Source organism: Myxine glutinosa, chromosome 2 (genome assembly GCF_964187855.1).
Source record: "Myxine glutinosa chromosome 2, kmMyxGlut1.1, whole genome shotgun sequence".
Lineage (NCBI taxonomy): Eukaryota > Metazoa > Chordata > Myxini > Myxiniformes > Myxinidae > Myxine > Myxine glutinosa.
The window spans coordinates 226,300,137-226,313,178 of NC_136262.1; the positions used below are offsets into that span (position 1 = coordinate 226,300,137).

The 13,042-nt window shown below is 46.7% G+C and overlaps 1 protein-coding gene across 1 annotated transcript; it reads right to left on the bottom strand.

Moving 5' to 3' along the window:
* Nucleotides 1-453: 453 nt before the first annotated feature.
* LOC144890947 (uncharacterized) lies at nt 454-12,159 on the bottom strand. Its single transcript, XM_078772831.1, has 4 exons — nt 12,090-12,159; nt 11,811-11,967; nt 8,775-9,017; nt 454-1,737 (listed from the first exon to the last, which is right to left on the bottom strand). The coding sequence occupies exons 2-4, from the start codon at nt 11,824-11,826 to the stop codon at nt 1,409-1,411; spliced, it is 588 nt and encodes a 195-aa protein (XP_078628957.1). The 5' UTR covers nt 11,827-11,967; nt 12,090-12,159; the 3' UTR covers nt 454-1,408.
* Between the last annotated feature and the right edge of the window lie 883 nt (nt 12,160-13,042).

A 13,042-nucleotide genomic window follows, 5' to 3' on the forward strand; every position in this document is an offset into this window, starting at 1 on the left:
TAAAGTTTGTTCACGGAATTAAAACAAATCCGGGTCTAAGGGGGGTTACGAAGGTTTAAAGTGAGTCCAGCTTTGACCCCCCAAAATAGGAATTTCCTTTTTCCTTTGAAACTACACACACAATTCTGATGAAACTTCACAACCTTCATCACCTGTGATGTACCAAAGTTTGTTCACGGCATTAGAAAAATTGGGGTCTGAGGAGGTATATGGGTTTGGGTGAGGGGTTGGGGAGGGGCGGGGGGGATGCCCCCAAAATAGGTATTTTTTTGTTTGTTTGTTTGAAGTCTTATGATAATGTGAATATGATTCTATATGCTGCCCTGTCTTCTGGAACCATTGAAATTGATTTAAAATACCCTTAGTTGGTGCAGTATACTGTTTATTCTACCAGGTGAGGGCCAGGGGCGTTGCCCCTATGTTTAATGTTACATTGACACACTCATCTTATTTGAGGAACTCTTTATTTGCATTTGCCAAAAATACAATCTCACATAATAACAGGAAAAGAATGATCCATCACAAACCCCCAAATTGAAAGCACCCCCAAAGAGTATTGCTCCCAGCATGCAAGGTTCAAGTCTGATGTCGAGACCACACTGAGTGGTCTTCAAGCAAAGAAAATCTCATGAATATTATGTGTTAAACAACCAGGTAATGAGTGCTGAATATGTGAATAAAGAGTTTGTTTTAAGTGCTGAGGTTTGCACAAAATGTTGGTAATGAGTGGTGGGGTTGACAGGATAGATGAGAGGTTTGTGTACCTTCTTTAGAGCTGTGCTGCCTGGGCTTGAACCTGGACCCAGCTATATAAGCAGTCATCAATGTGTGTGCCGTCAATTGGAGGGAGGTTAAGCCAGGAGACCCGTCGGCCAGCACCGTTTGTAAGCGAACGCTCAATATCTCATGGGCAATGGTGTCGCAGTCGCGAAGATTAGGTGATCGTTATATCTCGGGCACACTTGTTCAATTCCAAGTTCCTGCCCTGACTGACCGCTGGCAAGGCAATAGCAACCCACCGAGCATTACATTTTCCCAGGGAGTACTTTGGCAATCGAATGGTGATGCTTGCTCTGTCGAGAGTGTGGTACATTTGAATGATTCCATGAGTGGTGAATGTGTGCAGGACGTCGGCATCATGTTGCATTCAGGGTCAGAAGTCATCTTTCGTCACATTCGAGGTCAGAGGAGTCACCACTGGAAGAAACGAGTTGAGAGGTGTTGGACCAACACTTTTCAACTTATTTCATCCAGTGCCTTAAGAGTGCAAAAGATACAGAGCACGTATGTAAATTGGCTAACTAGTTTCTAATTCTTGAAGCACGAAATCTGAGGATTATTGCTTCAGCTGAATAACAGTTGCATGTGAAAGTACTTTTTTAAACATGCTAAGGTTTTTCTATTCGGGTTATTCATGCAATATTGCAATGAGTTTTACAATGACAAGAAGCAAGACAATGCAACAAAGAGGTAAAATTATTTTGCATGCCAACCCTTTTTTTTCATTTCGTCGAGCAGGAAGCGGTGACATTATTTCAAGGGGATGAGAGAGAAAATCTGCAACTTCTTTAACAGCCCTGGTGTTCTGCTGACAACGGTATAGCCCCTCACGCTCCCAGAAGAAGCAATCGACCACCAAGGAAACATTGTTGTCGTGAATGGAACTTGCACTATATTGAGCCTCCTCATGCTGAGTCTTTCGCTGGTGATTCAGAATCACGAGGATAGTCTTTTGACCTGCATGTCAATGAAATAGAAAACAGCAAGCATATCAGAGCAGGACAAATGCAACACTGAGGAGGGAGCACACACAATACAGCATGGGTAACTCATAAACAACCACTGAGTACAATTTTTGGGTACAGTAATATACTATACAGTCATGGTAGAGGGATGCAGAGGTGTGAAAGCATCTATCTATAATTCCAGTAATCTCTGTCTGTACGTTTGTACGTTTGTACGTCTGTTTGTCTGTGACCGCTGTTTCTCGACAACCACGGGTCCGATATACTTTTAACTTGCCAGGTATATTGCTGGGGACCCGAGGATGTGCCTTTTCAAGGTTTCATATTAATCGGACAATTACTTACCGAGCTATGTCCAAAAAACGATTCAACCAATCAGAGAGCAGCGAACGATCGCGTGTGCCGAACGTGGCGGACACACTCTGCCTCGGATGGCACATTTGAGAGCGTATTCATTTATTTCACGTTTGCAAACTATGTTGGCGTTAAACTATGTTTTAAAACTAATAAAACCGAATTTGCGATTCATTCGCTTTCCTGCGCGTTTGTGCACGCGATGGCGATTTCTTTACCAAACTCCGGAAGCCGTTCGCTTTGGACCAAACCATTGCATGTAAATAGAGGGGGGGGATTGTCACCGTACTCGCAAGCCGTTCGCTTTGGACCAAACCATTTCATGTAAATAGAGGGGGGGGATATAATTTTAGATATAGATATAGTACGGGCAATGCCCTAGTATAAGAAATGAGGGAGTGGTGTTGAAAGAGTGTGCATTGCAGCTCCAATGTCCACAGTTAGTGCAGACACAGTTAAGGTTCAATTGCCTTTTTAAAAAAGTTCAAAAATGGATTTTGTTACAATATCAACGTTGTAGCGGTTTTCAAAATTATTCTTTGCAACTTTGAGGCTCATAGAAGAGCAAGGTGACTGATTGTAGGAACTGACGGTGAGGCAGCGGGGAAACTGTTCGACACAATAAGCAAGTGAATATAATGAACAGCAAAAGAAAAGTGGAGGAAACAAGGCAAACAAGAATAGCAAGAGAGAGAGAGAGAGAGGGAGATACATGGAAAAAATAATAACTAGAGCGATACTCGGTAGAGAGCATACCTCCGCGAGGCTGAACAGTTTATGTTTTGTGCCCCACTGATCGGCTGGATCTGGATTCGGACTTGTACCAAAATCGAATCGGCTTTTTCATGTCACCAAGCCAACTCATGCACCAAGTTTAGTCATAACTCGACCATAACTTTTAAAAATATCATGTTATATATCGCTTTTAGCCCGATCTCTTAATGGTGAAGAATCACTTGATAATTAAATAATTCTCGTATCCGAATCCATATTCAGGTCTTCACCAAAATCTAATCATTTCGGCCTTGTGTTACGTGGTCCTCCCGGTGACTACCTGGTCTCGGTGACCCCCGGACCGTGAGAGGAACTCCGCCAGAAAGATTTATTATGTATGCGCTTTCGTAACGCAATCAATATGAATTCCAACCAAGAAAAAACCCCACACCAAGGATCCGGAATAATCAAGGATATATTCCCCGAGCAATCAACCATCAACAATCAGCAATCAATAGTACAAAGATGTAAACTCATCTACATTAACTCTAAGATGGCCATCTTATACATTCCTTACATGAGCCCACTCCCGACTCCCTCCGTGGGCCAATGTCTCTCACAATGTCTCCGTACTCCTGTAGTTCGATCTCCACACGTGGGCGGTTGAACGGACCCTTCCTGACGTGCTTTCACCGGGCACGTCCCGTACCGGGAACAACGGCTGCAGCGCGCACCTCCTGGCCAAGCAAAGCGGGTAATGTAAAGCAGGCAAAGCAACACGTGGCTTGCCCAGCGCTCGCGGCCCAAGGTGCGACCCGTACGCGGCCTGGTAGACGGCGAGGCGAACTGTGCCAGCTGCTTGGTTCCGTGCACGAACCCACAGTGACTTGACGTGTCAAAGGGTAGTTACATGTCCCGGTAACTCCTCTCGCCAGACGGGCTTTGAAACGCCGATTCTCTTACGTTGCTCAATCGATACCGCTCGCGTCCGAGCTTGGCGAGGAAGAAGAAGAATCGTCGCGTCTCCAGGACCTCGTGTCTTTTCTTCTTCCGTTTCCAGTCTCCTCTTCCTCAGAAGGGCTCCTGACCCTTTAATCACAACAACCTTTAATCGACTACACATTGATAAGCAAAGCCCTGAATAGTAATTCACATACATTCACATAAATATGTAACATTCCCCTCCCCCCCTTCAAGAAAGAAAGTTTGAACCCAGCGAAAACTTTCTTTGCCGGCCAACTTGGATAAACAAACCAGATAACTCACCCCCCCCCCCCAAATCATCCGTTCCCCCCGGGCACAGTCATCACTTAAAAATAAAGCAACAAAATTTCACACCATCCCCTACATTAATTCCCTCTGGACCAAGCGTCAACCACTTCTAGTTTCTCTTGAATGACGGTTAAGAGGTGGTGACCCAAAGCCCCCAAATTTAAACCTCTCTCTAGCACTTTTTCGGGAGGCCCAGCGGAGTATTCCTACATGGACGCCTTAAGGAATGTGGAGTTCACGGTTAGTCGCGGGGAGGAAAGTTCATTACATGGACGCCTTTAAGAACGTGGAGTTCGCGGTTAGTCCGTGCAGGAAAGTTCACTACCTGGACGCCTTTAAGAACGTGGTGTTCACGGTTAGTCCGTGTAGGAGCCTCGGCTCGGCGGCTCCCCCGTATATAGTGCTTCAACTTCTCCAGACTCCTAACAGTTACGGTGGGACCCCTTGTCCCAGCCGTTACCTGACTGGCGGTCTCCTTCTCGGCCAGTGCTCTGACCTTCATTCGGGAGGTGCCGTAACTCTGGGAGCCTCCATAGTAATATCGGCTGCTGCCAACCCCAAAACTCCTGCCAAGTGGTCCTCTTCTGTAGGCCTCTCGACGCCTACGAAATGCCTTCCCTACTGTTATGGTCCGACCCTCCAAATCCTTACCATTCCAATTCTTCTCTGCCTCTCTGGCGTCTCTTGTGCTTGCAAACGTGACAAAGCCGAACCCTCTTGACCGTTGCGTTTCCCTGTCTTTTACCACCCGCACTTCCACCAGCGGCCCATATCTGTTGAAGACAGAGGTCAGAACTTCTTCCTCTGTGTTGAAGTTCAGTCCCCCTACAAATAACTTGGAACTTTTGTCGCCATCCCGAGCTGGTGGGGTGTTATTTTCCCTGCTGTGCTCTTTACCAACCCTCGGGTTACCATAAATTTGCCCCCCGGCCAAATCATTCCCAATAATCACAGATATTCCCTCTACAGGAAGCGTGGCTTGTAAACCGACGGTGACCGGTCCTGACACCAAATCGGATTCCAAATGGATGACATGAAGTGGGGCACTAACACAGCCACCGATCCCTTGTAACCGAACACTATCACCAGTTGCGGTACTCTTTGACAATGGCAAAATGCCTTCAAGCATTAAGGATTGATGGGCTCCTGTGTCCCTCAAAACCCTAACCGGTCTTGGGTTATTCAAGTCTCCCTTGAGTGAGACCAACCCCTCATAAATAAATGGTTGGTAACTCTTCTGTGGGCAATTTCTTACGCTTGCCATCGCATTCGGAGTGGTAATAGTCGGACTCCGCTCTGGGTCTTCCCTTTTCATGAGGTAACAACTGGACATCAAGTGTCCAGGTTTCTTGCAAAAAGCGCAAGTAGGCCCGGAGGAAAAACTCGTGGTCTGCCTCGGGCCCCCCGAAAAATCAGTTTGTCTTGGGCCAGCAGCCCTCTGATTTCGAACAGGTGGGGTATCGCGTTGTCCCCATAATCCTCTTGAGGCCGCCGCCATGTATTGTCGTTCTCCGCACCTGCTGTTCTCCACCTCCCCTGCGGAGATCTAGGCGAGGAGTTAGGTTCGTGGACCCCTATCCGGTGTGTTAAGGCATAATCATCTGCCATGGTGGCTGCGTCCCACAACTTCGGTACTTTCTTTTCCTGCAGGTACACTTTGATGTCCTCGTGGACACACTGTTGAAACTCCTCCACCAGCATCAGGTCACGCAATGCTTCGAAGTCGTTCCCGACTCCTTTTGACTCACACCACCGATCAAACATGTTTTCTTTCACTCTGGCAAACTCCACATGGGTCTCACTCTCCCTCTTCCTGGCATTCCTGAATTTTTGCCGGTAAGCTTCCGGAACCAACTCATAGGCTTTGAGGATGTGCTTCTTCAATACCTCATAATCTGCACATTGGTCCATTGGTAGCGCCGAATAAATCTCTTGAGCTTTACCCACCAGCACACTTTGCACTAGTATGGTCCAGGCCTCCTCCGGCCAGTTTAACTGTCGAGCCACTTTCTCAAAGTGTGGAAAAAATTTAGCGACTTCCTTTTCACTGAAGGGTGGAACCAGCCTCACATGTCTGCCCACATCCCAGGTGTTCTGGCTAGGTGTCGACCCCGTCAGCAAGGGTGGTCCCTCTCCCCGTTCTCTCATTAACTCCAGCTCCTTGAATTTAATTTCTTGCTGAAGCTCCATGTCACGTTCCTTTAATTCCCTTTCCGCTTTTCTCTCCTCTGCTTCGAGTTCCCTTGCAGCTCTCCTCTCCTCTGCTTCTGCTTTCCTTTCCTCTGTTTTCATCCTTTCTAACCTTTCCTGGAGTTCTCGTTCCACTCTCCTTTCTTCTTCTGCTCTTTCCTTTTCTGCTTTCCTTTCTTCTTCTGCTAACCTTTCCTGGAGTTCTCGTTCCACTCTCCTTTCCTCTGCTTGTTTCTCTTCTCTCCTCTCTTCTGCTTTCCTTTCTTCTTCTTTTAACCTTTCCTGGAGTTCTCGTTCCACTCTCCTTTCCTCTGCTTGTTTCTCTTCTCTCCTCTCTTCTGCTTTCCTTTCTTCTTCTGCTCTTTCCTTTTCTGCTTTCCTTTCTTCTTCTGCTCTTTCCTTTTCTGCTTTCCTTTCTTCTTCTTTGATCCGTTCCTGGCTCCGTAATTGCAACTCCAGTTTCCGGAGCTCAACGTCTTCTGGTTCTTCGGGTAGCCACTGCCAGGCTAACTCGTCCCATGTTCCTAATCCCACCATAGACTGTATCACCGTGGTCTGCAACTCTGCCTTCCTCAAATTAGTTCGGACCTCCAAGTTAAAATGTTTGGCCAATTTCAAGAGGTCCGACTTTAGTAACGCTCGGAACTGTGCCTCACTCGGGGTTACCGCAAAGTTCTGTGCCACAAACGCCATGGTGCCTATCGTTAACACCTGTTAACCTTCACCCAAGACTTTACCCCACTTTCCCCAAAAATTTACCAATTAATACTTAATTAATAAGTTTTAATTAATAAAAATATTATTTTATTATTTTATACAATTTTAGATCCCGGACGTAGACCCAATTGCGAATCCGCAAATCGTAATTTGGACGAGCCCCCAATTCTGTTACGTGGTCCTCCCGGTGACTACCTGGTCTCGGTGACCCCCGGACCGTGAGAGGAACTCCGCCAGAAAGATTTATTATGTATGCGCTTTCGTAACGCAATCAATATGAATTCCAACAAAGAAAAAACCCCACACCAAGGATCCGGAATAATCAAGGATATATTCCCCGAGCAATCAACCATCAACAATCAGCAATCAATAGTACAAAGATGTAAACTCATCTACATTAACTCTAAGATGGCCATCTTATACATTCCTCACGTGAGCCCCACTCCCGACTCCCTCCGTGGGCCAATGTCTCTCACAATGTCTCCGTACTCCTGTAGTTCGATCTCCGCACGTGGGCGGTTGAACGGACCCTTCCTGACGTGCTTTCACCGGGCACGTCCCGTACCGGGAACAACGGCTGCAGCGCGCACCTCCTGGCCAAGCAAAGCGGGTAATGTAAAGCAGGCAAAGCAACACGCGGCTTGCCCAGTGCGCGCGGCTCAAGGTGCGACCCATACGCGGCCTGGTAGACGGCGAGGCGAACTGTGCCAGCTGCTTGGTTCCGTGCACGAACCCACAGTGACTTGACGTGTCAAAGGGTAGTTACACGTCCCGGTAACTCCTCTCGCCAGACGGGCTTTGAAACGCCGATTCTCTTACGTTGCTCAATCGATACCGCTCGCGTCCGAGCTTGGCGAGGAAGAAGAAGAATCGTCGCGTCTCCAGGACCTCGTGTCTTTTCTTCTTCCGTTTCCGGTCTCCTTTTCCTCAGAAGGGCTCCTGACCCTTTAATCACAACAACCTTTAATCGACTACACATTGATAAGCAAAGCCCCGAATAGTAATTCACATACATTCACATAAATATGTAACACTTGTCACACACGCTACATCTCTGACAAATTTCGTCCGAATCCATCCACAAATTTTTGAGGTATTTTGTTCACAGACAAACAAACAGACAGACAGGGGTGAAAACATAACTTCCATCCACCTTCGGTGGTGGAAGTAATCAAAGAAATGCAATAGCTTCCTAAATATCAGAAATATGGAATCAATCATTAATCAATAAATATAAAGTATATGAGAGGAGGTCTGGTAAGATGGCCGAGGGGTCTGCACTCTCGCATTTAAGCTGTCTTGCCCACGCTCTAATCTCCTCTCAGCTATAAACAGTCATCCTGGTGTTTCACAGGCAGTGTGATTCATGGACGTTGAACGAGGCGAAGCGTGTCTCTGATTCCAAACGGCTCTGTCCCCCGACAACTGCCGACATCAGATGGTTGGCGTTAAATATTCCACGGTGTCCTTCACGAAGAATAGGTGAACTATCGCGGACACCATGAGCAAATTGCAAATTCCTGCCTTAACTACTGATGGGAAGGAAATGGCAATCCACTCAGTGTGGCCTTTGCCAGGAAACTGCTTTGGCAGAACATCAGAACTAGCATTCAGATCAGACGAAGAGAGGAGCTCAGCTCTGTTGACAAATAAAGCGAATGCCATTGATGGCTTGTGAAGACTTCATTCTGCTTCCTCATCTGCAATCATGCGCACCTGAAATATCTCAGACAACATTTCCAATTTTTATAATAAAACAAAATTATAATACATTGCACTCACCTTTGTACGTGTCAAGAGCAGCATTAGCATCAGTGCCAACCCGAGTTGAAGTGACACAGAAGAGGAGGAGTGGAAGTTTCGAAGAGGCAGGTGATGTGGCACCATTATTGGACTCTTCAGGGTTTGGAAATATTTCAGAACACTGCACATCATACTTTTTCAGCGTCTGTTGAAGGTCCTGAATGAATGTTGTTTCTGCATTGTTGCTGCAACCATAAACGGCATACTGCAATATGATACTCTCTGGGTTGGAGGAAGAGAATGAGCGAAAGGAAAATTTTTTAATGACTGTGTGTTGATGTAACAACAACAACAAAAAAATGATGGAGAAAATACAGCTGAAAACATCTTAGAGTGTTAGAGATCAACTCAAGCAAAGAGGTATTTTGGCTTTACCTGGTAGGCTACACTTTAAAGAGGGAGATGGGATGTAATGGTAATGGAGTCGAGGATGCGCGGTGACGAGTCTCTTATTCCCAGACAGTGCATTTTTGTGGACTTCTGTCCACTGCCAGACAATATCTCTGTGAGTCAGTTATTTGAGAGGATGGCAGTGGTCGCTTGGCTTTGGCAAAAACTTGCTGATGTACGTACCACATCCGATGGAGGGACGTACTGTCTGTCAGCGTAGGCATCTCTGCTACAGCTTCCCCGCACTTTCTGAGGGTTAGGCTTCACTCCCTCCTTCTTAAATAAATGCTCTAAAAAGAAGTCTTGGGTCTGACGCAGTTTCACTTTCTCAGGACTTAAACACAACCCTTTTGGTCTGGGGAAAAAAAAAAGGATCAACTTCTGATCATTGACGGCCAATGCTTCCTCATCCGGTTTTCCTCAACTGGACAACAGAATGTCATCATGAAACTTCTTACAGCTGGGTCGGCCCCCTACGCTCGAATCAACTCACCTCTTAAATTCTTCAGGCACAAATTTAATTTGAAATGGCATCCTCAACCAATGGCAATGACCGCATGGTGTATTGAAGTTTGACAGATACGAACTTGGCTCATCTAAATGCACATACCATAACCCAATTTTTAAGTCGCTTTGTTCTTCTGCTGTTCTTTGTTCTTTTGCTGTCTCAACATTGGATGGAGGTCCTCAATGCCAAACAGGAAATCAGAGCTTTCTCCCTTGACATATCACTTGCCTTTGATATGGTCTGGCATCCTGCTCTGCACACCAAACTCTCCTATGGTATCCATGAAAATCTCCACGCATGGCTTGCGGACTTCCTCTCTGGTCGTAGTCATCATGTGGCCCTGAATGCATTTCTCTCATCTCCCCTTCCTGTTCAGGCTGGAGTTCCCCAAGGCAGTGTTCTGGGTCCTGTGCTTTTTTTTGGTCTTCATCAATGATCTCTCCGACTCTCAGGAAAATCCTCTCTATCTCTTTGCTGATGACTCCACTCTCTGCCGCTCCATTCCTCATCCCTCAGATCGGCAGTCTGCAGCCTCCTCAATCTCTGCAGACCTGGACAAAAGCACAGACTGGTCAAACAAGTGGAACATGTCTTTCAATCCTGACAAATCTCACACTCTCACTATGTCTCTCCAAAAAGACCGACTGGACAACCCTCCCATCTACTTTCTCAACAATCCTCTCCAAGAAGTTCTGTCGCTCAAGCTTTTGGGTCTCACTATCTGCCATGATCTTTCCTGGGAAAAACAACATTTCCAAGCTGGCCTCCAAAGCCAGTCGCCGACTGGGCATCCTCCGTCGTGCGAAGTCCTTTCTTGGCACACCTGAGGTCCTCACCACATACAAGGCTTTCATCCATACCTCAAATGAATACTGTTCTCCCCTCTGGGCTGGTGCTCCTGCCTCACACCTAGCTCGGCTTCACGATGTTGAAACCAAAGCTTTCAGAATCATTGGAATCTCCCACGATGAAGCCGATTGTGAGGGCGTTTCACTCACTCACCGCAGGCAGGTATGTGGTCTTTCTGTCTTCTAACGACTCCTCTCCGGCCTAGCTCCCCCAGCCCTAGCTGTGCTCTATGCCCCAAATATTCCTGCAGGTCGCACAATATCTGCCAGCCACCCTATTCTGTGGAAATTGCCAAAATCATGACTCTCTGCTCACCTTCACTCTTTCGTTCCTCTTTACTCTCACCTCTGGAACAAACTCCCTCACTCTCTTCAATCCCTCTCCTCCCTCCAGGTCTTTAAAATAGGTGTTCACCACCATCTCTTATCTTCCCCCATTCAAAAGCTTGATCTTTTCTACCCCCGTTTATTCACTCCAGATCCACTTTTTTGAAATTCCAACTTTTTCCCTGGAAGTCCTAGCAGTGTCCATGTGTTTTATACCTCTCCCACCCCCCCCCCCCTCTTCCCATGCCTCGATCCCCCAAGCCCTCTCCCTCCCACAGATCTCCCGATGTCCCTGTTCTCTGCTGTTGTACTTGTGTGCTTCCCTCTCTCTTCCCATCTTGTCTCCCGCCCCTTTATTATGTGGTGTATGTGTCAGTTTTTTTTTTCGTGATTAATGTTATCTCTTGCACGAGCCTCGATCTTGTATACAAAAAAAAGAAAGAAAAAAGTGTAATGTGCTGAAAATACGTGCATTCCGCAAATACGGCAGGATATCATCAATGACCGGCATTGGCATCAGATGTTTATGATTGGCATCATCAGGACTCAGCATGATAGCAGCGTTAAGGTGTTTCAGAGCAATGATCGTCCTCGACTTCCCTGTCGATGGCTTTATCACAGTTGCCATACTGTTCACCCACAAGGTTGCCATTGTTACCGGTGTGACGATGTCCAGCTCTTCCAAATGACTGCGTCTCGGCGTCTTCCCTGTCCATCAAATTTCGTCTGAATCTGTCAACAACTTTTTGAGATAGCCTCTTCACAAACAGATAGACACGGGTGAAGACATAACCTCTGTCCACTTCCCGTTGACAAAAATGCTTGAGGTAACAAAATGGCTTGAGGTCTGGCTTGAGGTAACAAATGCATGCAACACTTTTAATATGACTGCCGCTTTAAGGTTAATTTTTTTCCACAATCTTGATTTGTAATGATATTTACCTTCCTTCGATGGCATCGTTACTTTCTCGATTGTGTTGTCTGTAGAATGGATTCTTCTCCACACACAAAATTAGTCGCGAATGATGGAAGGCAGGTACAGACACGAACTCCAGGTAGCGCAGGAACTCGTCACGGCTCAAAACTTACGCTTTCTCACCTATAATAGCCGGTCAATCAAAACAACATCTTTCGCATTTTAACACAGCATGGGATGCGTTTTGCAAAGTGTCAGAGCAATGTTAAAGCGAAAGAAACCTAACAAACTGAAACAACACCTACCTGTGTAACTTGTTTAGGTCTTGGTATTTTTGATAACTCCCAAAGCTGCGCGCCCTGTATGAGTTGGTAACCACCCACCTTTGCTCGGTTCATGTGTTCATTTCAGAGTGAGCGATTCGAAAATAAAATGAATGCTCAGAGTAATAAAATGGACACAATGAGTGATCGGTTGGAAGGAAAGATAGGGGGGTTGAATAAATAAATGAATGCCCAGAGTGATCAAATTTATGAATGGACGAGTGAGTTGAAGGAAGGACGAAAGAATGGTCCCGATGTGGCAAAGGAGAAGCCAAGGGTGGCAGAAATTCAATCTGAACGGGGGGAGTTAACTGGGACAATGGAAGAGTGTGCGGCCCATGCTGATGTGCATGGGGCTCAGGAGCTGGGAATGGCAATTGAAGTAAATGGGGAAGTTAGGGAAGGAAATGGGGAATGTGAAAATTTTAATGGGGAATGTGAAAATTTTAATGGGGAATGTTTCCCACATGGATGCCTGGAGGGTTGTCAGGGCTGGGTGGATGCCCCAACACATCAACAGGGGGATGGATTTGAATCCTTGCTGTGCCAGGGTGGTGGTTCAAAGCAACAGGGGGTAAGAGTATTGGAGGTCCGTGTGGTGGAACCGGACCAGGTATTTATTGATCAAGGCCTGTGGGGGCCGCAAATGACGATTGATGGGGATGTAAATGATGTGACACAGCGGTTGGGGACCTGGGACAGTACCATGGAGGACAAGTTTGACCAGGCCCAAAGGAGCTTGGGGTAGGGGTGAGTCGGTCCAAGGAGCAGTTGGGTACAGGGTACATTGGGTACAGGATGTACAGGAGGCTCCGAAATTGCATACCCAGCAGGGGGAGTGTTTTGGCTCCGAGCTGGATTTGGACTTGGAGAGTCGGGAGATCGAGTCTCAATCGATTTGGTCCCCGTAGGGAATTTGGAACTGCTGCAGGGAG